This window comes from Akebia trifoliata, chromosome 4, assembly GCF_017979445.1.
Source record: "Akebia trifoliata isolate Shusen 1 chromosome 4, ASM1797944v1, whole genome shotgun sequence".
Taxonomy (NCBI): domain Eukaryota; kingdom Viridiplantae; phylum Streptophyta; class Magnoliopsida; order Ranunculales; family Lardizabalaceae; genus Akebia; species Akebia trifoliata.
In genome coordinates, this window is record NC_141378.1 from 1,096,074 (window position 1) to 1,122,130 (window position 26,057).

A 26,057-nucleotide genomic window follows, 5' to 3' on the forward strand; every position below is an offset into this window, starting at 1 on the left:
AAAGCAACAAAGTGAATATGTATTTTTTTTTTTTGAAAAAAAGGAACAAAAAGAATAAAGTTGAAGTTTTGAATTTGTTCCTCAAGATTGAATATGAACAGCTCTTTACAAGGGATAAACATTGGAGCATGGTTTTTAAATTCGTCCGAGACCAAGACATATCGTCCGAGTTAACTCGGTATCAGAATTGAACAAGACCAACTCATAAAGTCATTTTTTGATTGAGTTTTATGTCTCACAGTGTAATTTTTTGAGTTATCTCACGAGACATCTCAAACGTATCGAAAAACTTGTCTGAAACGACTCGATATCGGAGCTGAACAAGACGAGACGTGATACCGGATTTAAAAACCATGCATTGGAGGCACACAAGCAATATACTCTGATCAATATTTTCATAATAAAAAACAAACAGAATTTACCTTTTCTCTTTCTTTTTTTCAGCGATACCCCTTCCCCTCCTTTCTTAGTAATAAAACACTACCATGTGGAAGGAACCCACACCATTTCTCAAAATTCATAAGCAAAGATATCAAGAGGACAGATTCTACCTTTTAACCTTTCTACTTTGTCCTTTTCAAAAATACCACTAACTTTATACTTGTTTTTTTCTTCTACCTATTTCGATCTTTTACCCCTTCAATCCTATTGTCTTTGCGCTCTTCTACCCTCCTTAATATTTTACCTTTCCACCTTCATAGTCTTATATAACATAATAACTACTAATTATTTTACCTTAAGAATGTGAAAAATAATTGTATAAATCAAAGGACCTTCAAAATAATTAAATATAATTTTAATAAATATGAATCCACCTGGAAGCAAGAGTAAATCATGAAGTAACAAACAAGCAACGCCATCAGGCCCCATCTATAGCAACCAAACAAGTTCTTGAACATCGCTCTCGGCTGTAAATCAATGCAAATATTTGTATGTTTGGTCGCCTGGTCACAAACTACCATAGATATTGTGCATTTTACAGGGTTAACACAGAATTTTAGGCTGGACAAAAGCAAACATGACAAGAGGACTCTTCCAGAAGCCAGACCAACTATTTTGTTAATTGGATCCAAATTAATACAGTTCTAGAAATCGGGATGAAAATAGCCCACAAATTTCAACCCAGAAATCAATTATTCTAGTAATGCATACCCATATTTTACATTTTTACATGCACTTCAAAGATCTGATAGACACAACCCTCAGGAAGTCGTCAACCTTGTTCTTTGTAAGGAGTCCAGATTAATTTGCAAACATCAACCTCTAGACCCCCACGGCCAGCTGCTTTAAGATGGCGATCGAGGACCTTGGGGTCTGCACAGATGACATGCTGCCCTTTCCTGTACTGTATCAGCTCCAGGCTTTGTAGGGTGGTCAATATATCCTCTGCTTTTATGGCTGTCATGTCACTAAGCTCCTTCAAAAAATAAAAAACACAAATATTTAAACAGAATCACTATGACAATATAACCATTTCGATAGACATGTCAGACTGCTCTTTTGTTTGTCCAAACTTATGCATTTTATTTTCCTTTTTACTTCTGTTTCTGACAAGTAACCATTCAACAATTCAACATTCAACATGGGCCAAAAGAAAATCGTTATGATCAAATTTAGTTTTGGTGAGGGCCAAACCACTGCAGCATACCTTGATGGAAATGTTTCCCTTGTGCTTTTTCAGGATGTCTAGGAGAACCCTGGTCCAGTAACCTCTGTAGCTCAACAGTCCAAGGTCAGATAGTGGTCTTTCAGGTGTCCCTACTTTGCCTTCCTTCTTAGAAAGTTCATAAGCTGTTTATATTACATTCACATTAGCAATGACTTTGACTAGATATAATGCAAGATAAAAATGAGGACAAACTATCCGTCATCATGATGCTTGGTAACCCTGGCACATGTGCCAGAGTGTCCACAACCATTGGCAAGCCCCTTGCCCAGAATTTTCATAATAAAAAAAAGTAATAGTAGAAAGAAACAAACTATGGGACTAAGCCGACGGGTTGTAATTTTTGTGACCTAAAAAGCAAGATAATTTTTTATACTAACACGTACATTTTATCATGAGGATTCATACAAGTTGATAGCGTCATAGAAAAGAAACAAAACATGGTCAAGATGACCAACTAAAAAATAAAGCAAGCTGATAGCATCACAGTACAGAGAAGTAAAATAGACAATCGAAAGGAGATCATCTCAGCCTAAATAATGAACAGAGAAACAAAAAAGGAAAGAAAAATAAACATAGAAGCAAAATACCATACACCAATGTCAAATTAATCACTATTAATAGCAAGTGAAATGAAAAAAGTATATAGGAAGAAGTATGTGACAGAGAGCTTACAAAATGCAATTAGAAATTTTCCGTAGCCTTTTCTTTGGTAGGGAGGAAGGGTTAGAATGCAAGCCAAATTATAAGATTCCTCTGAATGTTTTTCCTGCATCATGAGATGAGGCATTGAAATGATTAATTCACAATCTCAAATGCACAACAGAGCAGTAACTTGCATAAAGTCATAAACTACAGAATTCAACGTGCAATGAGCCTTTTCTAAAGGATTATCTTATGCAGGAGGTGAAGATGGAGGAGTCCGGACAATTGGAAATCTTTGATTTGGGATTTATGTTTGAGTATTACTAGATGTCATTTCTCGGTTGGAAATATCTTCCCTCTTTTGCAGATCTTTGCTAATGGTTCAATGAACTGTGTTATCAGAAAAGGAAGGAGAGGGGGGAGGAATAGAGGAAAAAACAGATGGAATAAAGAAAGAAAACAAAAAAAGTTATGGCATTAGATTCAACCATTATTTGTGGTGCATCAAACATCCAAGACATTAGGACCACAAATCTGCTACTTCAGTGTTCCAAAGGCACGGATTCCTTGAGAAGGCTACTATGTCTTGTGCAGAGGAGCTGGGGATTCTTTTGGCCTCTGACCTAAGAGCATGCTCTTGGAAGCTTGTTACCCACTAACATTTAGGCCCCTATACTACGAAATATCTATACTGTTTATTTTTGTATCCCGACCAAGCCCTTTCACAAGTTTGAAACTGAAAATCTGAGAAGGGCAACAAGGGATCCAGAAAACCAATACCCAGGATATAACAAATACTAAAATATATGACTTCACTGCAATGTCAAGGTGTTGTTCCCGTGTTTTATACAATGAAGTACAGTTGTACAGAGACTGAGAGAACCTCTTAATAGATTAATGGCAGTCTCTGTGCAAAAATTAATATACTGTCTCAGTTTATTACTTTAAAGGGTATCTTGTCCAGATATATTCATAGAATAATTAAAAATAAACAATCAGAGATGTGCAACAAGTGTAAATATCATGATCAAAAAGATGAAATCAATTTCCTAATTGTTTGTAATGTTCCCTTCGTATGGTCATAGTTGAAAATAGACCTTGGTTTTATCTATAGCTGATTTTGCTCATCATTCCAGTGAGACTATCAAATTGGAATATCATAAGCCAAAAATCAGGTTACCATTTTTCTAATATATGTATGTTCTACATCCACAGCACCAATCTACTGCGATAAAACTAAATTTAAAGAAATATCAAGATAGTAAGGTAAAGAAAATTTTACAGATGAGACATAGCCAATATAAATAATTACCTTAGAAAAATACCCAACCATGTGGCATCCTCGATCATCACATTCACAAAGAACATAAAACAGAAAGAGATCCACATCATAATAAAGAGTCTTGTGATCAAGAAACAATTTCGCCAAATAGCAAAGATTCTGCCCGTACACCTTGTTCTTTTTGCCATCAACCTGTTTCAAAATGTGAAGTCTTACAGAATTTAAACAATCACTAAAATATATTATTTGGAAATAAAATAAAATGACCACGTATGATGTGCAAAAGCTGATTAAGAGATTAGAAGATTAAGAGAAAAAAATGACTAAACAGTCAGAACACATACGTAAACTTAAACAGCAGCTTATAACAAATTGTTTTTCAAGCTTACACCGAAATGATGGCATATTATTTGAAAACATAGTTCCCAGTTTACCTAAAAAAATGGCATTTGCGCATAATTAGGTATGGTAACATGGAAGTTCATAATAGATAACTAAAAGAGTTGATGAAAATTGCACAGTTGCACTCTCTCTATAATTCAATGTTTTTTCTAAAATTTGATTATTGGCAGAATTTATCCATAGAGAGCAAAGTACTCAGGGAACATCATGCCTAATGTGCATTCTTGATTATTTATTTCATTATGACTAAACCATCAAATAAAATACAACTGCAACTAGAACAAGAAGTGCAGGAGAACTTGCCTCAAACATTGACAGGGTGCCACTGCGATAAATCTCATCACCCGGCGGATGCTTGAGATCACATTTTCTCTACATAAAAAGTAGGGCATGCATCACTTACAAAGGCTACTAATAGACGAAAACAAAGAAAATCAGTAACCTCGTCCAACATCATTAGTTTGATGCACAAACTACAAGTGTAAAAGAAATATACATCTACCTATCGAAAAAGTCAAGTCTCACAAATACACTGCAGGGAAGGTCAAAACAACAAACTTGGTCATGATTAGCAAAATGGTGCAGTGTATCCCATCCACCCAAAATTTTAACCTTAATGTGAGAAATAAATGGAGCTTTCAACTCAAATGGAAGATATCCTCTAGATAAACCCACAACTAACATTATAACTATAAAAATAAAAAATTCAGATTCATCAACTGACTAGATCAAAATGGTGATTTTGATTTTTTATCACTATGTGTGAACTTGGTAGCATTACTGCTCAACCAAACTATGCATGACTATTTTGGCTTCTCCCCAAATTACACACAATTTAAATAAAAGTAACGATATCTAATTAGTAGTTCCAGAAGACAACAGGTTCGCTCGTAGAGTCATTATCTCAATTAAAGAATTTTCTAATAAGCATTGCAATGTAGGCATGTCAAAGAAACATAGCATTTCCTTATATACTCATTCTCGGGAAAATGGAGATTGCACTCTTCCCAAGCAACTTTTCTTAACCAAGAATGACTTCAAGAAAAATCTTCATCAAATAATTTAAACAAACATATTTAAAAAAAAACAACTACTTCTCGTGGGCTTGTCCATGTATTATATCAAGGTGTTACCTGATATGTATTGCCCACAATCAAACAACATAGCCCTTGATTTTCTTACAGTAAAGAAGATTTCCGAATTAATCTTATTTTCTTGTTTAAAGTAACTGTTTTAGTCAAGAAGAATTCCAAAAACGAGAAAAAATTGAGGTGTAGCTCACCATATGCCTTTGAAGCTGTTCTTTGCGCTTCATGAAATTGAGGCAAAACTCACAAAAGTACAACTTCAGAGAGTCATTGTATTCTGGTGGAAAAGGGGAGAAATACCATGTCTCAATCTCATATCTTCCAAGTTCTATGGTTGCTATGTTTTTCACTTTTGTGAACTCTTCATGTTCACGCAAGCTGGCAGCATCAAGCTCTTCATGGCCCTGGGCAAAATGAAAAACGATTCCTTTAGATACTTATCAAGGAATTACAAGACAAATAAGAAATAAAAAATAGAAAAAGGATTTGATAAGAGTGCTCAGACAATGAAGATAAGCATCATCAATCTAAAGTTAGATGCAGAGAATTTCCCAGACGTAATTTAATTTTGTGTCATCTTTACTGTTATCATTTTGACCCCTTACTTTTACAACAACATCCATTAATCAAGTTGAAGAAAATTTAAAACTAACAAAAATAAATAAGAGTTAACACGATAACTAGTATTTTTAATGCAAACATACATGTAGAATGAGAAGTGTTAACCATAATTTGAGTTCTCAGTTCAATTCAATCTAGATCTACATCTACAGCCTAGATATGGATCAGAATTAATGTGAGGATTTGAAAAAGGTTGACCAGCTTGATGACAGGGATGCGAATGAGTAGCCTGCTACTTTACATAAAATTTTATATAAAATGTTCAAGCAACTAGGATATAAGTAAATGATAACTTAGGCAATGACGTGGCTAATCAGATGTTTGTGCCATCTCCATGAATCAAATGTAAAACTCCTAAGAATTTGTACAAGAAGAGTAATGCAAATACAATTGGCATTTAATAGTAATAAGATCTTTCTTACTTTCTCTAAATAAGTGCTTGCAATAGGATCTTAGTAAACAAAAGGTGACTAACTAACATCTACGGCCCAGACACCTCAAAGTCCAAAACTGGATATAGCTGTTTTCTTACTTTTATAAACCAGATGATAGAGTTAGTTGTAATGCCCTAACACTTGAACAACTCCCAAGTGGCAACATTCTCCTCTAAATCTTAGATTTAGCAAGCACAAGCAAGTCCAACAGTCGCAGTTTTATTTGGTATGGTGGTTCAATTTGCTAGGGCACAGAATTATTTCAAATAACGAATACAATCCTACAAAACAATAAAAGATGAATTTGTACATACCTCTACATGTGACTCGTCGATCTTACGTTTCTGGTGACGTGTCATTTTCAAGCTCGTTGCCTGAAAAGACCATGTGTAAGAAACTTCTTCCAAGCTGTAAAAGTAAAATCCTTTTTCTATAAGATGAAAATCATTATGTACGGGGCATTGGGGAAAAGAAACACAAATGTGTAACAGGAGATATAGATCCGAGAAAACTTCATCCAAAAAACATATCCCTTAGAATGTAACGATAGCTTATAAGGGTTCCCAAGATTCCAATGGTTTAAAAGACACACACGTGTGAACTACACACACACACACACAAGCGGAACTCCTCAAAAATCCATCAAATATAGAAGATAATCCCACAAGTGTAGGGAACCCTTATTTGCACTCCTCAATATGTAGGATACAACTGCAATAAAAATATGACTCGCATAACTTAACATGCATTGAGAAAGTTGATATGAAACAATACCTTGTCCTCCACCTTTTCATCAACGTCAGCCTCTACTGATTCCAGATCAAGTTGTTCAAGCTTAACCCATTCATCAAGCCTTCTATTGACTGTGAACAGAACAAAAACAATGCATAGCATAAAAAGGCAGCTATTGAACCCGAAGTTATGAATGACAATTAATGGTAACGGATGTAGATGGAAATGCCCGGTGGTTAACACTAGCTGTTCTACGGCTAAAGTTAACTGTTAAGACAAAAAAAAAATTTCTGCAGCACCACTGCACTAAGCCCGATGCTTCAACAAGAAACAATTACCAAAAATCAAATTTAACACCTTCAAAAATCCTAGTTTACAATTTTCTTCTATTAATTTGGTTCATGAAAGAATGATCAAATCAAATGCTCTTAAACTCCAAAATTTGTAATTCACTGATTAAAACCTAACACCTTCCATCCTCAATTTTTTCACCGAAACCCATTTGCAAGTCTCTTCTAATCTCGTACACCATTTGACTGATCAAACCTAACACTAACAAAATCTGTCGAAAAAACCTAATAATCCTCGTAATAAGATGCCGAATATAACTAAAATTGTCAAAAAATTTCCTTGTTGGGTTCTTTTGTAACCTAAGCCCTAAAACCCTATATCTGACCCCATCGATCCAAAATTAGGAGGAGAAAAGCAAACTTCGGGAAACCTACCACTAATAACATCTTTCAAGAAAAACCTCATAATCCTCATAATAAAATGCCAAATATACCTAAAATTTTCAAAAAACAATTTCCTTGTTCAGTTCTTTTGTAACCTAAACCCCGAAACCCTAGATCTAACCCAATCGATCCAAAAATGAGAAAAAAGGTAAAATAGAAAAATTGAGGAACTTACATTCGGTGTAATGGACGTAGTACTCGTAAGCATTGGATCCACCGCAGTGCATTTTTCGGCGTTCGATGACCTTGACTGGGTGATATTTTCCATCTCTCCAACGGCACATCACGCGCGTACCGACCTCCAAAGGGAGCAAGCCAGACTTTCTCTTCCTCGTTGAATCAGTTTCCGGCGTGTATTCCGGCTGATTTCCGGGAGATCCATCGTCTAGCTCCGGCGTGTCCAAGGTGTCATCTGACTGCAATTGGTTGCCGTTGCAATTAGGGTTTGCACCGTTCTCTGTCGTCTTCTCTGGTTCTTCCAACGAACCCATCTTGGGACCAGCGATACGAAGAGAAACAAGGGATTGGCTTGGGTTTGGGGAGAAATTTTCGATACAGATCGTAATTGATCCTAGGGTTTTGTTGAAGTCGAGGATATGGCAATTGAAGATAACTTATAATGCCACACAAACTTCATGTTCTAGCACCTCACAGTTTAAGGATGTTACCTGTTACACACCAAATTAGGATAAATAGACACAAAATATTTTAATTTCTAAAATCACGTTATTTTAAGAAAGGGAAATTATCAATATATATATATATATATATATATTTAAAATAATATTTATTAAAAAAATTAACAATTGTGAAGAAATTATCGAAAGAAACAAAATTCGAACCCTTTAGAGACTGGTTTTTAAAAAAAATCAAAATTCCGACCCTCTAAGGTCAAATTTTTATTAAAAAAATAATAAGTAAATTTAAATAGGATAAATAGACACAAAATATTTTTATTTCTAAAATCACGTAAATTTAAGAAATGAAAATTATATATATATATATATATATATTAAAATTTGTATTTATTAAAAAAATTAACAATTTTGAATAAATTATCGAAAGAAACAAAATTCGGCCCCTTTAAGAGTCAATTTTTTTTTTCTTTTTTATCAAAAATTCAACCCTTGAATGATTGATGTTTTTAAAATTCAAAATTTCAGCCTTTTAAGGGTTCATTTTTTTTTTTAAATCAAAATTTTGACCATCTAAGGGTCGGATTTTTATTAAAGAAATAAATTTAAATTATTATTTTTATTTTTTTGACTGTTAGTTAGCCGTTGGACTATGTGTATATATATACATATCTCACACTCTTATTCTTTCTCAATTCTCTTTATTTTGATTCTCTTATAATTTTCACTATTTTCATTCTCTCACAATTACATTGAAGATGTCTTCAAAATCAAGATCATGATCTTATATTTGGATTATGATCTTGTTTTGGATAAAGATCATGACCATCGTCATCATCTTATTTTCAGATCATTCTTCAAAATCAAAAAAGTAAATAAGATCTAGATTCTTACCTTTAGTAGATCTTGATCCAATATGAGAAGAAGAAGAAAAAGAAGAAAGCCCAAAGAAAAATGGAGGAAGAAGAAAGAAAAATCGAGAAAAATCAAAGAGGTGAATCAGAAAGGACAAGCAAAGGGAAGAGGAAGAGGAAGAGAAAAAAAAAAAAAAAGTGCAGTCGTTTACCTTTGTGTTGGGGGTTTTTTTTTTATTCATAGAATATCGTGACACGAGGTGATCAGATTAAGAAATTTTCATTTTCCACTGTGGTCAGGAGAGCAGTTTCCTCTTTAATTGCTTATGTCATTTACACCAAATGTCTAATTGTGGTTGTAATGTGAGAGCAAAAAATCACTCGTACTTGAAAACATAGAGTCGTGCTAAAGTAACATTGAAATGTACATCGTGAGAAATATTTTGTATTTCGATGAAATGCATCTATGGTTTTGACACACATCCATGCCACAAACATCCCCTTGATGTGCATTTCAATGGTACTTTAGCATTATCTGAAAATATAATATCGTCATATTTTTTTATTAATGATGATTAAAACATCCCATAGAGTACTTTTAAGAGATTAGTTTAATTATAAAAGTAAAAAATTGAGGAAAATGCTAGAAAGATACAGGGCATTTATTGCAATTCTCACAATTCTAACGTGGGATGTGCACATAATCATAGATGTATTTTCTCGTGATACAAGTAGAAACTATCTACGGTTATGTACGCATCTCCACGTTAGAATTGTGAGAATTACCATAAATCTTATGTCACCCTAGCATGTCTAAAAAATTTATTATAAGAAAAATTGTCTTCTACACAGATGTATCAAACATTTAGGCCTTAATACAAATCAAGAACACTTGGATACTTCTCAATATATTTGTTAGACATTTTAATTCTTATTCTAAAATAACATTGAACAAAATTAATAATAAGAACATAATAATATTTTATGATTAATTGTACTTTTATCACAAATCATAATACAAAGCACATACTCTCTGACTTAAATTGAGTTTTCTATTCAAAAAATATGGGGGAGGGTGAAGAGATATAAAAGGAGTGAAAAACTTAATTAGTTGATTGACAAATTATGATTAATGATTGACTAATGGTAAAATATTTACGTCTAAATAGAGAATGATAAAAATATTACCATGCGATATTGAGATAGGATATTTTTATTTTTATTTTTAATAAAACAAGGGTTAATTTGTGTTTTTAACGTCTCTTTGCTTAAAGTATTATTGATTTGTTTAGTTTGGGAGAAGAATAAATCGTTATTTTGTTTAATTTATAAATACATCTTTATATTTTCGTGATTAATAATCAAATTTTAATTTTCTCAATTCTTCCAACTTCATTTTTATTGATTTTTACCTTGTCAAATTATTCCCAATTCTGATTCATATGGCGGTAATCTCCCATAAATAAATATATATATATATTTATAGAAGCACTTCTGTTGAATGCACAATGTTCTCAAATTAGGCTTATGACAAAGAAAGAAGCCTAAATGGGTAGGGTATTTAGGTGAATGATTTAGGAGCGTGATTTTAAAACTCGGTCTCGCCTCCCATCTCATCTGTGCCAGATATAGAGTCGTCTCGAATGAATTTTTCGATATGTTTCAGACATCTCATTCAAAAATAAAAAAATGAACGTAAGATTTTAAATCTTATCCGATACATTAACTACTTGTCCATCCATCTCGCCCATGCCTAATACCGAGACTACTCCAACAATACATCTCGGTCTTAGACGAGTTTTGAAGCCATGCTTAGGAGGTGATATTGGGTCTACTTGAATTTTCAATCACATACACGCACACTCACAAAAATATATATATATATCTTAATTTAATTTAGGTCTGAAAAGGCAGAACGGCAGTTTAATGACATTGACACAAATATAAAAACAAAGGCATCCTTTTCATCCTTAAACAATTCCATTACATTATATAGCACATATGATATTATTTAACTTTATGAACTTGTTTTATACAAAAATACAACTCTTATAAGCCATCTTTCTATATCATATATTTTGTTCCAAATTTGACTTACTATCCCCTATATCACACCAAAAGGGGCTTTTGGGAAATTAAATTTTCTAGTATTATATTCATGTGCAAACCAGAATAGTTCAATATTTGATCCATGTTACCATCTATGATTTTTTTTTTTTTTTTTTACATTATATAATTTTCCTAAATTACTCGGCTAAGTTTTTCAAAATAGTGTCTGGCTTAAATCGATTTGGGGCCAAGTTAAATAGCTCTTACTCACATGGGAGTTGCAATAGACCGTTCAGAACCTACCGATCCTAATTCGGTTGAGTTTGAAATTTTTTGTAACACAAAGTTTAGACTTTTTTTTTTAAGCTTAATACTTATCATGATTTTAAATTTTATCCAAGACCAAGATGACTCATTCAATACACCTCGGTATCATCCACCAACGAGATGGATAGAGACAAGTCAAAAGTATGGGACGAGATTTAAAATCAAGGTTCATTTATTTCATTGTTGAATGAGATGATTCAAATGTATCGAAAAACTCGTCCGAGACGATACCTCAAAACAAGTTTTAATACCATGGTTCCTATGTTTTTTTCAGTTTGTAAAATAAACTTTCTACTTGGATCTCAACTTGTCTCAAGTGACTAATATTTCCCCTTTTGGATGCAAGCTGCAGACATATGATATTTTTACACTATATTGTTTTTATGAAGATCATACTTCATTTTTATGAAAAAAAAATGTTTCTGCAGACAAGATCAATCAAAATATATTAGTCTAATAAGTTTGACCTAAAACCGAGAACCTTCCATCCATGTCAAACCCTAAATTATAGTATAGGTTTTTCAGTTTCTTCTTGTAGTTTCTCAAGTGAATGATTGGGGGAGATCACTTAAAATAATACCATCTTTGTATATTAATCTTGAGACTTTAGCAACTATTTTAATAAGGGACAGCAAGTTAAGGACATTTATTATTTAAAGCCCACTTATGATATAAGTTAGGGACGATACCTAATGAAGCCATTTGTCTAAACCTTGTTTAAAGGGTTTTTGCTAATGAAAATGCTGAAATGACAAAAAGAATTTACTGCGGTTCTTACAAGTCTGACGTGGGATGTGCACATAACCATAGATTTGTTTCCTTGCGATACGAGTAAAAACCATCTACAGTTATGTATACAAGTCCACGTTAGAATTGTGAGAATCACAATAAATCCTGTGTCACCCCAGCACGACTCTTTTGCTAAAGATTTAAAAATAAAAAAATAAAAAATTAGAGTGTGTTTCATTGTTGAGAAAATTATTTACTGCGGTTTGATTGCACAAAAAAATGGGTTTTCAACAAAAGATGATCAGATTATGGTATAGTATGGTCAATATGCGTGAGTCGGCCTCTAATTTTATCATCCCACTTGAATATCATTTTCTCACAATTACAAGAAACTTTTCCCAAAAAATGATGTATAATTTGTTGTTAAATAGCATTTTCTCGAAGGTTAATTTTCCCAGCAATCAAACGTACCTTTATGCAGTTATAGATGACTTGCACTTTCCCAACAACTAAATAAGAAATGCATCCTTTCAACTGACCCCAAAAGATATGACTTCAATAATGATGATGATTTTGGTTAAGAAAATGAATTTTCAAAGACTATTGCAAGTTTGGTTTTTTTTTTTAATAAACCCTAGGAGTATCCCCACCTTAGGTGAGAGTCTAGCCTACAGCTACACACACCATCCCACTCTACACGTGAAGAGGCATATAAAGACTCGAAGTCACGACTTGAAGAGTAACCCCAGCCGTGTCTTACCATCTCAGCTAACTCCTGATGGGTGACCATTGAAAACTCACATTTTTCAACAAATCATTTTCTAGGAATTTATTTTCCTACAAATTTTCCTAGCAATCAAACACAAACATAGGGTTTGCAACCATGGCTTGATATTATTTAATGAGTTGTGTTGGGGTGACACAAATGGAGACACAAAGGTGACAAAATGATGTCCCATAGAAAGCATCAACGGTTATGTGTGTGCCACCACATCTTTTTTTTTTTTTTTTTCACCTTTGTGTCTCCAATTGTGTCATTCCAGCATTTTCCATGTTTAATACATCATTGATATGGTGCAGCATCTTGGTGATGAGACAAAACAAGTAAAAAAAAGGGGGAGAGGACAGTAGGCATATGTGCCAACAACCCTTTTTCTTCCTTTTTTTGGGCCGTTCAAGATACCATGTCCATTGGTAAGAATCAAAGGTAGAGATTAATTCTAAACACCTAAAGAACTAAATCAAATAAATTAGAAGCACGCTTGTATAGGATGGGAAGCTTTCTTTAATCCATCTAGGACAATTTGGGCCCACCATTTTGATTGATTCCATCACCATAATAATGGTGGGTAAAGTATTTACTACATCAGAAGGGGAGCAAAGTTTGATCCACCCCCACTCTCTAAAATGCCACCTGGCTCACCCTTGGTCCAACTGACCTGTGAATATTTATCCCATGAGCCCATTCTTTAAACATGTGATGAATCCAATAGATAGAAATCACCAATCACGCTAACTTTTAACAAAAAAATGCGCCATATAGATTCGCGAGTCAGTGGGCTGGCGTATCAAGGCTTGCAGCACTGAGGTGTAGCAAACTACTTTCAAGATGCCATCAGGAAGGCTTCTTTCCTCACCCTCTCTAAAGTCTGGACTTCAAATAAATTATTCTTCACAGTTAGCATGCCAACTTTAGCACAAAGTCACAAGAACCAACTGGTCAACCGAGTACGTGCCACTCATACAATCCATTCAACTAAGTTGGCTCACCGAGTCAGAAACATGAAATCAAACAAAAGGAAAAAACAAAAAACGAATTTTTTTCCATATTTGACTCAGTGAGTCTATATTTGAAGAGCGAGGTGTTATTCAAAGCTTGGACACATAATTCAAGTTATCCTAGTCAACTAGGTGATTTACCCATCTCACTATTTTCTTCCTACTCACTTCTAGTCCAACCATCATTGCAAATGAGCCAATCAATCGAGTTAACTCGGTAAATAATTGAGATGGATAGAGAGTGTTGATAATTCTCCTTCATACACACAGTTCGACCAAGGCCGACCAACAAGTTGTTGAGTCAACTCGGAAAGCATCTAACTGAGTTAATGTTTCTTATTATCAAGTTAGTGTTTCTGTCCTTGTGTCCACATCAATCCGTCTTTCCACCCTTCCTTCTCAGCTTTAAAACCCAGCCCACTTGCACTGATTCTCTCATCCTTCCTTTGCTTCTCTTCTGCTTCTCTTACAATCTCTCCTCCATGACAGGAAGCAGAAGACACAACAGCCCAGTTGAAAGTCCGCCTTCCGACACAGACTCCGGCACCATTATCAGTAACGTATCCAACAGTTCTTCTAAGGAGCAAGACCGATTCCTACCCATTGCGAACGTTAGCCGAATTATGAAGAAATCACTTCCAGCCAATGCAAAGATATCGAAAGAAGCTAAGGAGACGGTACAAGAGTGTGTATCGGAGTTCATCAGCTTCATCACTGGCGAAGCATCCGATAAATGTTCAAAAGAGAAGAGAAAGACGATCAACGGTGACGATCTTCTATGGGCGATGACAGCTCTAGGCTTTGAGAACTATGTTGGGTCTCTAAAGATTTACCTTAACAAGTATAGAGAGACAGAAGGGGAGAAGAATTCCATGGCTAGACAAGGAGACCAGTCTCCTACTGAAGATACTACTATTACTAATGGAGTTAACGAAGTTATTAACCTTTCAAGTACCAAAGCAAATATTTCAGGTTTCGACCGTGGGTTTAATTTGCATGAAAGTCCAGTAATTCCACAGAGGTTTGGAGATGGAGGAAGGGTGTTTGGCTACGGAGATAACTCAAACATGGGTGCCTTGCAGATGGGTAGAATCTATGAAAATGGAGATGGAAATGGAAGTAGGGTTAGAGTTAATCATGATTATGGTGTTGAATGGTAATTAATGACTAAAAATAAGAGTGTGTCTTCCTCCTTTTGTAATTTTTGTTGAATTCTTTCACTTTCTATTAATACAACACAACATTACTTGGAGATACAATTTGGGGGAGCCTATGATGTTACTATTATTTGATTATTTGAGGGAGCTTATGGTGTAGGGTTCCTTTGGAGTGGACTTTGTTGTAATTGAAGATGTTTCTTGCAGCCCTCAAGAGTTAAAGAGAATCTTGATTGAGGATTTATAATTATTCTCGTTTGATTTGTTTCAGGGAAGGGTTCCTTCAGTTTATCAATGATAATAAAACCACTACTGATAATTTGACTTAGGCACGTGGTATACTCATTGGACTTGCCTGACGCAACAGGCTTGGAAACCCTAGATCTGCTTTCCTTAGATACAAAATTGTGATTCCCATAAAAAAGCGCAATTTTGTATTCCGAAGACAGCAGATCTACGATGTTAGAGACTATTGGCTTTATCTAGAGAGTTACTATTGCCACCCCAACTGTGAGCAATTTTGTGATTTACATTTACATAGAAATTGACGTGGCATTAGCAAAAGTTGATTTGAAAATAGCATCTCTCTTAATGTAACTGACTATGTCTTTAAGGATATATGTGATGAGATGAACCATGAATGATGAAATGCCTCTCATAGATATTTTAAAAATGTACATGACTTATCTCCATCATTCCTCTCTTAACCCTATTAGGAACCAATCCAAGGGTATTGAAAGTTGAACTTTTGGACTTAAACTTATGAATCAGAACTCCATTGTTTGGTTGTCCCTCATATTAATAATTCATTCTCATGTTACAAAGAACTCAAATTCGAGCACTTCATCAATTGATTGAGCTCGACTAAGTGTTGTAGATCCTTTAGTAGGCTCAACCGCCAACCAATATTAAGTGATTAGATCCAAGGCCTATTACTATGATTCCGTCAATGTATTCAATAGCTCAATATTGGGTGCCATGAACTTGAACATCATCTGCTTTATAAGCCAAACTGAAATGATCAAAATACCTTATAAATTAAAGACATGGGGTGATTTAGATAGCAGCAGATCCTTTGTAACCTGTCTTTCCTGTTGCTCTCTAGAACTACAATCAACGATTGAGGGTGTGCCACATCATTATGACAATTACAGAGAATCATTTACATATAGGAGTCCACTGACCATCCATTTTTAACCCTCAATTTGACAAAAAGATATATATATATATGAGTGGTGTTCAGAGGCCTTAAAGAGAGCTAAACATTGTGCCAACCACATAGGACAAAACACGTTGTAGATATATGTGTACACGGATCCTAATCCCATATATATACCAAATTTGATTTAAACCATGAATAAAAGAGGACTAAACTGTTATCTTTTATTAATGTGATGTTTTATGGTTTATAAAACATGAGCTACAGGAAAGATGGGCAACAAAAGATCCGCTCATGATTTAGACATACCCTTCCACGTTTTGGGGAATATCATTTGAGTTACTCTACACATTCAAACTGATCATATACTCCTTTAAACTTGGTTTCTCTAATGTATTAATGAAAATTGATCTAAAAGCCTTCATTTTCCACTTCAACCAAAAAATGTTGACTTTCTTCCCACAACCAATTATCTTCAAATCTAGTGAATAAGATTGGATTTTTAAAGTAAAAGAATGAAGATAGGGACTTTTAGGTCATTTTTATGAATGTATAAGAGAGGACCAACGTCAAGGGGCCATATCATAAATTCGAAAACACGGGACCGGTAACTCAAATATTCATTAAAACGTAGAGGAGTCTACGTCTAAATAACCAAAATGTTTTTGATTTATGGTGGTGTTTTGGTCATTTCAGTTTGAATTATAATAAGCTGGCGATGTTCTTATTCATGGCGCTGAAACCATACTTATTCTGAAATTTTTAGGGTTCGAGCTTATAAGGTGCAGTACTCTTGTTCAATCTCTTCGAAGTAAGGGTTGTGCATGTAGAACCTAATCTTCGATTTTTTCCTTGAATTTCATAGCTCTTTTAAATTTAAGCGATTTTATTTTCGATTTTTTTTTTCCCCTGTATCACATACCCATAAATTTCTTTGATCTTGGCACAATTAAACCCTAAAAAGAGAAGATGGGTTACTTATCAAACCAAAATTAGATCGACTGCAATGACCATAAAAGCCCTAAAATGCTTCGCTCAGTTGCGAAGAAATGCGAGATTCCCTGGTTCATGGTCTTGCAATAAGCTCCTTCACCAGCTTATATCATTGCATTGCGGAGAATTATCACTTAAAATTTTGTTTGATTTGATCTCCAGAGGCTATTATCCTCACCTCTCATCCTGCAATTCGATAATTTCAGTTTTCTGTAAACTTGGGAACCCAAAAATGGCTAAAGATTTCTTAAATTTGATGCCAAGAATCCAATGTGAGCCTGATATTATTAGTTACAACTCTTTAATTGATGGGTACTGTGGGATTAAAGATTTAAAGGGAGCTTCTTTACTCATGAATCGGCTTCGTAATACTGAATGTAAGCCTGATCTAGTTACATTTAATACTTTGATTAATGGATTTTGTAAACATGGAATGCAAAGGGAAGTTTTTGTTTATCTTGGTTTGATGTGGAAGTGTTTTTCGCTCAATGTGGTTACATATAGTACAATTATCGATATGTTCTTTAAATTGGGGAAATTGGATTTGAGCTATTTGTTCTTCAATGACATGAAAAATGCTGGAATATCTCCCAATTTGGTTACTTTTACTTGTTTAATTGATGGGCATTGCAAGAATGGTAATTTGGAAGTTGCCTTTGAATTGTATGAAACAATGTTGAAGTCTTTGTTTTCACCGAATGTTGTTACTTACAATGCTTTAATAGATGGTTTTTGTAAACGTGGAATGTTAGAAAGAGCAGATGGTTTGTTTTTGAAAATGTTGGAGGAGGATGGGATTGAACCCAATTCTATTGTTTACACTTCGATGATAGATGGTCACTTCAAGAAAGGAAATATGGATTTGGCCATGAAGTATTTGAACCAAATGCATTGTAAGAGGATCAGGCTTGATGTAGCGGCATATGGGGCGGTCATTGGGGGTCTATGCGGTAAAGGCATGTTACATGAAGCGATAGAGATTAGGGAAGAGATGGAGAGTAAAGGAGTCCCTCCAGATAAGATGATATTGACCACGCTTATAGACAGCCATTTCAAAGTGGGCAACATGAAAGTTACTTTGGATTTATATGGGGAAATGTTGGCAAGAGGGTTCAAGCATGATTTTGGAGCTGATATGATCTTTAGGGAGATATCAGTTTCAGGCTTAGTGCCTGAATATAATACTAGAAAATAAATTTCCCATGAATATAATACTTAGTGGAGGCGTTTAGGCTTAAGAACATAATGGTTCGGAAGGGTATAGAACCTGACTTGTTCACTTATGGTTCGCTTATTTGGGGTTTAGTTAATAAAGGGCTTATGATTGAGGCAAAACAGGTTTTTGAGGAGATGTTGAAAAAGGGGATCACTTCTGATGCTGTAGTTTATGATGTTCTGGTTAGAGGTTACCTCAAGCAGAATAATGCAGTTGAGATTTCAATTTTGTGTGATGAGATGAGAAAGAGAGGCATTCTTATAAGAAGAAGTCTAGTACATGGATGCGTGTGATTCATGACACCAAAATACTAAGACAGTTTTCCTTGGATCTCACTTGGATCTTGTCCTTCATGTCAAAGGATGTTGAGTTTGTGTTGAATTACAGCCTTGTTTTCGGTTCCAGGTGATGTTATGCATAATTACTTAATTTTACAAATTTATTTCATTTGCCAGCAATAATTCTATCATAATTTCAACCAATCTAATGAGCTAATGTTTGTTCTTGCATGTACATGTCATTGTGGTACAAAACAGAGATGATGCTTATTTCTCCCATTCTACTTCATACCCTTTGCAGTCTGGCTATTTGATGTATTGTTTCTTTAGTTATTGCAGGCTTTGCAAGTCCAAACAATTGTATTAAATTAAACCATGCCAATCTAATGACCGACGTTGTGTTGGAAGTCAACGTTTATGATGGCAAAGTGCTTGGAAATGTTAGTGATCATGTAAACCTTTATTTACATTGTTCTATTTATGTGCCATCAGTTTTATTTTTTGCAGTTATGTTGTATGCTTTGCAGTCTTGCTTAAGATGCCCATTTTATAAATGACATTTATATGTACAGATGTAAATTTACATCTTTAAATGTTATTAGATTAACATTCTTATATGTTCCTCAACTTTTTTATCGTCAATTAGTATTCTCTTAGTTATGTATAACTTCTTTCTTGGATTTATAATGCAAACTAGAAAATTGATCAATGGCTTAAGAGATTCATTTTATTTTTCTTGCTTTCTGATTTATGGATTTTGTATCAAATTTCTTATGTGATTTCGTGTGTGTGTGCACCCAGGTGCCTACGCTACAACTTGACTTAATTTGTGGATTTTGGATCAAATTTTTTGCTTAATTTGTGTGTATATGCGTGGGCGTTGTTGAGTTTAGTCCCACATTGGATACTCATTGCCTTGTCTCTCTCCTTATAAGTTCCTGGGCCTCACCACTCATTGTCAATTGATTTTGAGTTGAACCCCCAAACTTATCATGGTATGGGACACTCATTGCCTTGTTTCTCCCCTTAAAAACTTTTGGGTCTCTCCACTCATTGCCAATTGGTTTTGAGTTGACTCCCAAACTTATCATGGTATCAGAGTGGACCTTTCTCTCCTTCATGTCATCCAGTTCATATCTTTACATGCTTTGGGCCCAATTTAGCACATATGTGCGACAAGTTGAGTTTAGTCCCACATTAGATACTCATTGCTTTGTCTTTCTCCTTATAAGTTCTTAGGCCTTTCCACTCATTCTCAATTGATTTTGGGTTGAACCCCCAAACTTATCAGGCATTGTATGTGTTTATTTAATTTACCTTTTCAAGTTGTGCCACCAACTCGGTTGTGAAATGACAAAAACAGTTGAATTTTTTATCCTCAAAATCAATCATCTTCAATGTTGTTAAAATAATTCTTTTACAATATTCGATAGGCACCTGAGTGAAAGCTACCGCAAATTGTGCCACCAAATATGTCGGTAGTGGAAGCACCACCTACACTGATTTTTAGGGTGGTGCATAATGTGCCACTACTCATTGCAACCACCTCTTTCATCCAAATAAAATGTTAGGGTTTCTTTTGGATGGGTCCACTTGAAACCTGTAACCAAACACTCCTGAAATCCCATTGTTCAGTTCAGAGGACCCGTTATACAACGCCACGCGCTTTAAATTATTGAATAAAAAACTATCGCTTTCCATACAGGCGTGCTATTGCTAAGCGATACTGCGAAAGCAACGCTAGCGTAGAACATAGGTACCACGTCGACTGTGGGACCCACAAAATTAAGTCGTCTTCTTCGTATGTCAAATTCGCGGGTGGGAGACGTGGAATCTTAGAACACCGCGAACATTCCAACCATACGGAAAGAACAATCAAAAGTCGGCATTTCTGCAAAGCCTATGCTCGAAGGTCCTCTCACTCTCAATGGCTACGGCCGCGCGGGCGATCTTCTGCGAGTTGCAATCGCAAAAATCGGCTGTTCCGAAGCTGAAACTCGCCGATTCGTCTCCAGCTGATAGCGTGAAGATCGTCCTTCAGCCTCGAGTGTGCACTCTTAGATCCTACGGTTCAGATCGCACAGGAATGATCAGAACTCGGCGAGATAATGATGATGACGTGTCACCTTTCTTCGCTTCTTTATCTGAGTATATCGAGAACTCGAGAAAGACTCAGGATTTCGAGATCGTCTCTGGTCGACTCGCTATGGTAATTTTTTTTTTTTTTTTTTCTCTCTTTCTTGGCTTTAGCAAACGTGCTCGAGTGGATTAAGGTTTGTAACCGGAGACCGTTGGTTCAGTCAAATCAAGTATGTTCAAGTCGTTGACAGCACCGAATTAGACCTGAGTTAAATTGATTTTAGATCGAGTCATGTCGAGTTCAGACCGATCCGGAATCAATCAATCTGATTTGGGATCGTGGGATCTGAGTCCAGATCCAGATACGCCAAGCCATCACTATTTCAATATTTTTTTTACTGAGAAATTCTATTGGCACACCAACTTTTACTTACGACCCATTAAACGTTGTATATGTATATATTGGCTAATCGTGGGTATCCCCACCCATTGGGCGAGGCCAATCCCATGGTCACATGCCCAACCCCCTCTGAAAGTCCTACGTGCAACTGGTTGAGTTGAGGGTCAATTGGACCCTCAGCGTGGCCCGAAGGAATTCATTGCTTGGTGAGGTTTCAAACACGTGAATACTTGTTTACATGTAAGTTGGTGTGTTATAAGTAAAATTTGGTGTATTAATAAAAGTTCTCTTTTTTATTTGATAATTATAAGGGTGATTTAGAGAATAGAGATACCCCTCGATTACATACCACCCGCATCAACCTAGTTTTTACTATGGCTTGAGTAGGTTAAAAATAGTGTACCTTTGAAGTTAATCGCCTGAAGATAACGGATTTTTGGGGGTGAATTTATCACTTTTAACCTTCAAATCTCAAGAACAATATAATATTTTAGAAGGATGAAGTTTTTGGTAAAGAAATTAAGAGTTATATACAAGGCATTAAATACAACACAATGGAATAAAGATGACATTGAATGTGTCTTTTGGAAGGAAATGAATAAGAGTTTTCTAAAGTAAGGACACTTTGTCCCACGCAGGGATGCGGGAGATTTTGGGTTTGCTATACTTTTGGTCCAAACTTAAAAGGGATTTCGAGGGCATTTCTTTTCAGGATTTCGTTTGCAGATGGGATACTCTTTGTAACATTTAGTTTTGCTTGTTCTTGATGTTCTTTTTTTCTCTTCTCTTTCTTGTTTGGGGGGTGCCTCAGCCTCCTTTCTGCTTTCTTTGTTAATGAAATTATTACACTTATCAGAAAAAAAAAAAAAAAAAAAAAAGGAAAAATAGTTTTCTCTAGAAATTAATAGTTTGAAGATAACCAGTTTTTTTTGAAGAAAAATAAATTGTAGGCAGGGTAGCGGGGGCATATCATCAATTTCAAAACATAGTGATATCTTTAATATTGATAAGCTTTGGATTGGGATTGGTTCAGATTAGATCCATTTAACACAATACAAGTATAATAGGTATATTGATAACTAAATTGCTCAAAATCTATATATATATATATATATATATATATATATATATATATATATATATATATATATATATATATATGGGAAATGTTCAGCACCCTAAGTTTTACCACACACTTTAACAAACATTTTTTGTCCTACATGGGTTAGAAGTTTTGGAATGGGCTGATTTTTGGTGAGGATGATCTCTATGATTAGAAGATCATCCTCCCCAAAAATCAGCCCATTCCGAAATGTTTAGCCCCATGTTTACACGTTGAAAAATCGTGGACCGTCCATTTTTTGTAAACCATTTTTGATGGGGTTAGAAGTTTTGGAATGAGCTGATTTTTGGTGAGGATGATCTCCTCACCATAGAGATCATCCTCACCAAAAATCAGCCCATTCCAAAACTTCTAACCCATGTAAGACAAAACACGTTTGTTAAAGTGTGTGGTAAAGCTTAGGGTGCTGAACGGGACCCCATATATATATATAGGGAGCAGTTTGGGTGCCAACTATTTAGCCAACACGTTTTGTCCTACATGGGTTAGAAGTTTCGGAATGGGCTGATTTTTGGTGAAGATGATCTCTATGATGAGAAGATCATCCTCACCAAAAATCAGCCTATTCCAAGACTTCTAACCCATGTAGGACAAAATGTTGGCCAAATAGTTGGCATTCGATCGGCTCCCATGGATATAATATAACATATATATTTATGTATTATTTTATTATAGGCTTATTGTATATATATAAGGAAGCATTCAGCCCTAAAGAAAACCAAACATTATGCCAAGCGTTTTTTAATAAATGAGATAGAGGTTTCAAAATGGCCGGATTTTTTGTGACGATGATCTCTATGGTGAGAAGATCATCATCACCAAAAATCAGCTCATTACAAAACTTCTAACCCTAGTTTACAAGTTGAAGAATCGTGGACAGCCCAATGATTGTAAACCATGTATTGTCATATTGGATCAAATATGATTTGAGATTTGATCCAATCCAATCCATTGATAGCCTTGCTTAAGGCTCACATAGGCCAAACTAAACATGATAATTGGATAATCCTTTTTTTTTTTTTTTAATTTTTATCGGCAAACCTGTTTTTACCAAGTTTAGTAACTCGGTGCTAGCTGGATTTGAACCCAAGTCTCTGGTATCATCACCCAAAGACTTTACCACCTGAGCTAGCTAGCATCTGCAATGATTGGATAATATTATTTGCATGATTGTTATAGATTTGGGTTTTAATAACTAAGGTGAATGTGTGTTTGGTAACACTTCTTAAGTCTGAATGGAGGTGGTCCACCTTTAAAATTCAGACTTCACAAACTTTATTTCTGTTTGTTTCGTTTCAATTTTCAGACTTTAGAATTGAAATTCAGAGGTTTTGAACTAGCGATAAGGGACATTGGATGAAACTTCTGAAGTCAATTTTTAGTTTCTAGACTTCAGAAGTGTTACCAAACATATAGCCTAAATCCTCATCTCAGAGACAATGTTTTGATGAGGAGAAAATTAAAGACTGTTCTGAGACAAACCAAAGCATTTTCAAAACATTGAATGTTTCAGGCTCAATTTTTTGTCTTGGTCTTGGCCGAAACTTGAAAATTTATCTCAATTATGTTGAACAACGTATCTCGTTGAACCATCATCACCATACTGATTTCCGTTGAATTTCTTGATTTAGGTTGTATTTGCTGCTACAGTGACAATGGAAGTTGTCACTGGAAACTCATTATTCAGAAAGATGGAGTTACAAGGGATTGCCGAAGCCCTAGGGGTGTGTTTGGGTGCTGTGGTCTGTGCTGCCGCTTTTGCTTGGTTCTCAAGTGCCCGAACCAGAGTGGGTCGTATCTTCACTGTTAGTGCTAACACCTTCATCGATTCCCTAATTGACAATCTCATAGATGGCTTGTTCTACGAAAGCGAGCTTAATGACTGGTCTGATGAGATATAGAAGAAAATTTAGTACATTATAGGTCTTATTACAATGCATCCACTCTCTTATACTTTATTGACTGATCCCTCCAATAAGTTGAATGTTACACAATATTTTCATTTTGTAAATTTAGATTTGCATTTGTAACTGTTTGTATCAGCAGCAGCATACTTATCTACATCGAAGCCTTATCATAAATACTTATACGTGTCTATATATGGTCGAGAAGGATGGGCTACAATAAGATGATGGTCATTGTTAAGGCTTGAGTTATTTTTGTATGTTCTGTTTGTAGTAATTGGGTTCCCTCCCTGCTAGGGGTGTAGATGGATTGGATTGGACCTGAAATCTTATATGATCCAATCTAATAATCCATTAGAGTTTAGATCTAGGATTTGAGATTCAATAAGATAATAGAACAATTCTGGATCAACCATGTCTCATTACAACAGGGATATGAAGATCACATGATATGCAGGGAAATATTAAAATTATTTTGTTAAATGAGTCAAATTTTATTCAATTTGATTGTGTTATCAGATTGGGTTGGAGTCCAAATGTTGAGAATTGATAAAGGTCCATTCAGAGGAGTGTTCAGATCTAACCAAAGGATGATTCCTACCCTAAAGGAGTCAGTTTCAGATTTATCTCAATGTGACATGAATTCAATCCATTGACTGCCCTAATTTGTTGCGTAATGATAGCTAATGATAAAACGACTAGCTAAAGTGTGCGTGGCTTATGTGGCAAGGGCACAGAAACATTTTTTTTGTGCACTTGCCACATCAGCTGCGTATGTTTTAGCGCGTCCCTTTATCATGACTTTACACGATATGGTGGAGTGTCATCAAGTGAAGTTTGTCGGCATTGGGTTCTATTTCTACAAATCGGTTGGCTGCTTGGTTGCTTTCCATCACTACAAATTGCTGTAAATATCCACTTGCTATACTTTCTGCTTGGGAACACACTTATTCATCTTCAGGATTTGAAATTTGGGTTTGGTAACAACTCAACTTTGCTTCACACGATACAAAAGCTCAAAATAGATAGAAGCAGAAATAATTCAGAGTAGTTTCTTTTTTTTCATTTGTGGGAATCTACCAGAACTTAAAACAATATATTTTTAATTTTTTGGATTAAAATGCCTCCAAGACTATTTCTTGGATATTAAATTAATAACTAAAATTTCAAAACTTTTAATATAATTATCAACATGTCTATCAAGTTGTTTCTCTAAAAAATAAACTTTATAAACACTGTCTGGTAGATGTGGGTTACTTTTGGCCATCACTCGTCAATTGGTCACCCGTTTGGTGGTACAACAAGATTGCTGTGGATTGAAAGGAATAGATGCATTTTCGAGGGAAAACAGAAGGACTGTAGAGAAACAATTATGTCTATCTTGGCCTTATGTTTTGTTGGTCCAAAGTATATAAGGAGCTTAGTGGTCTGTTTTTTGAGGATTTCATGTTTAAGTGGGATAGGATATGATGTTCTAGTTGTGAGTAGTACTGTAATGTAAGGTCTTTCCAGGTTGTTCATCTCGACCGATTTGGTTTTGTTATTCGAATACAATACTATTTATCAAAAAAAGAAAAAAAAAAAAAAGTTTTGGCCATCACTGAGTTACTAATGTCATTAAAAATAGACTTTGATATTAAAAAAACCACTTTCATCCCAACTTTGCAATTGCTTATAGCAACTCGAACGCATTACCATTCCTTTTATCCCTGAGCTCCCAACTGCCATTATGGGTAATGGAGTAAAAAGTTTTCAACTCCAATGGATGGTC

General features: G+C 35.1%; 4 protein-coding genes across 4 annotated transcripts; 3 read left to right on the top strand and 1 right to left on the bottom strand.

Annotated features, from left to right (window-relative positions):
- Positions 1-1,033: 1,033 nt before the first annotated feature.
- LOC147402760 (histone acetyltransferase of the MYST family 1-like) lies at positions 1,034-8,228 on the bottom strand. The gene is made up of 9 exons (XM_086438099.1): positions 7,780-8,228; positions 6,913-7,001; positions 6,453-6,512; positions 5,278-5,487; positions 4,299-4,367; positions 3,624-3,785; positions 2,342-2,435; positions 1,649-1,791; positions 1,034-1,417 (listed from the first exon to the last, which is right to left on the bottom strand). The coding sequence occupies exons 1-9, from the start codon at positions 8,093-8,095 to the stop codon at positions 1,214-1,216; spliced, it is 1,347 nt and encodes a 448-aa protein (XP_086294225.1). The 5' UTR covers positions 8,096-8,228; the 3' UTR covers positions 1,034-1,213.
- A 6,078-nt stretch (positions 8,229-14,306) lies between these two features.
- Positions 14,307-15,363, top strand: LOC147402761 (uncharacterized). The gene has a single exon (XM_086437530.1). The coding sequence runs from the start codon at positions 14,307-14,309 to the stop codon at positions 15,135-15,137; it is 831 nt and encodes a 276-aa protein (XP_086293656.1). The 3' UTR covers positions 15,138-15,363.
- A 1,633-nt stretch (positions 15,364-16,996) lies between these two features.
- Positions 16,997-19,286, top strand: LOC147402762 (uncharacterized). The gene is given in 2 exon segments (XM_086438101.1): positions 16,997-18,489; positions 18,492-19,286. Coding segments are annotated over 2 exon segments (1,494 nt in total). The 5' UTR covers positions 16,997-17,299; the 3' UTR covers positions 18,796-19,286.
- Positions 19,287-20,598: 1,312 nt separating this feature from the next.
- SEP2 (stress enhanced protein 2) lies at positions 20,599-24,463 on the top strand. Its single transcript, XM_086438100.1, has 2 exons — positions 20,599-20,989; positions 24,014-24,463. The coding sequence occupies exons 1-2, from the start codon at positions 20,708-20,710 to the stop codon at positions 24,281-24,283; spliced, it is 552 nt and encodes a 183-aa protein (XP_086294226.1). The 5' UTR covers positions 20,599-20,707; the 3' UTR covers positions 24,284-24,463.
- Positions 24,464-26,057: the final 1,594 nt, after the last annotated feature.

What these genes read in the sequence shown, in the direction of transcription:
- SEP2 (XM_086438100.1), top strand. Translation starts at nt 20,708, where the DNA reads ATGGCTACGGCCGCGCGGGCGATCTTCTGCGAGTTGCAATCGCAAAAA. An exon ending in TCTCTGGTCGACTCGCTATG is followed by an intron (nt 20,990 to 24,013) that starts GTAATTTTTTTT and finishes TTCTTGATTTAG; the next exon opens with GTTGTATTTGCTGCTACAGT.
- LOC147402760 (XM_086438099.1), bottom strand. Translation starts at nt 8,095, where the DNA reads ATGGGTTCGTTGGAAGAACCAGAGAAGACGACAGAGAACGGTGCAAAC. An exon ending in TCGACGAGTCACATGTAGAG is followed by an intron (nt 5,488 to 6,452) that starts GTATGTACAAAT and finishes CATTTTGCCCAG; the next exon opens with GGCCATGAAGAGCTTGATGC. An exon ending in AGGGAAACATTTCCATCAAG is followed by an intron (nt 1,418 to 1,648) that starts GTATGCTGCAGT and finishes TATTTTTTGAAG; the next exon opens with GAGCTTAGTGACATGACAGC.
- LOC147402761 (XM_086437530.1), top strand. Translation starts at nt 14,307, where the DNA reads ATGTTTCTTATTATCAAGTTAGTGTTTCTGTCCTTGTGTCCACATCAA.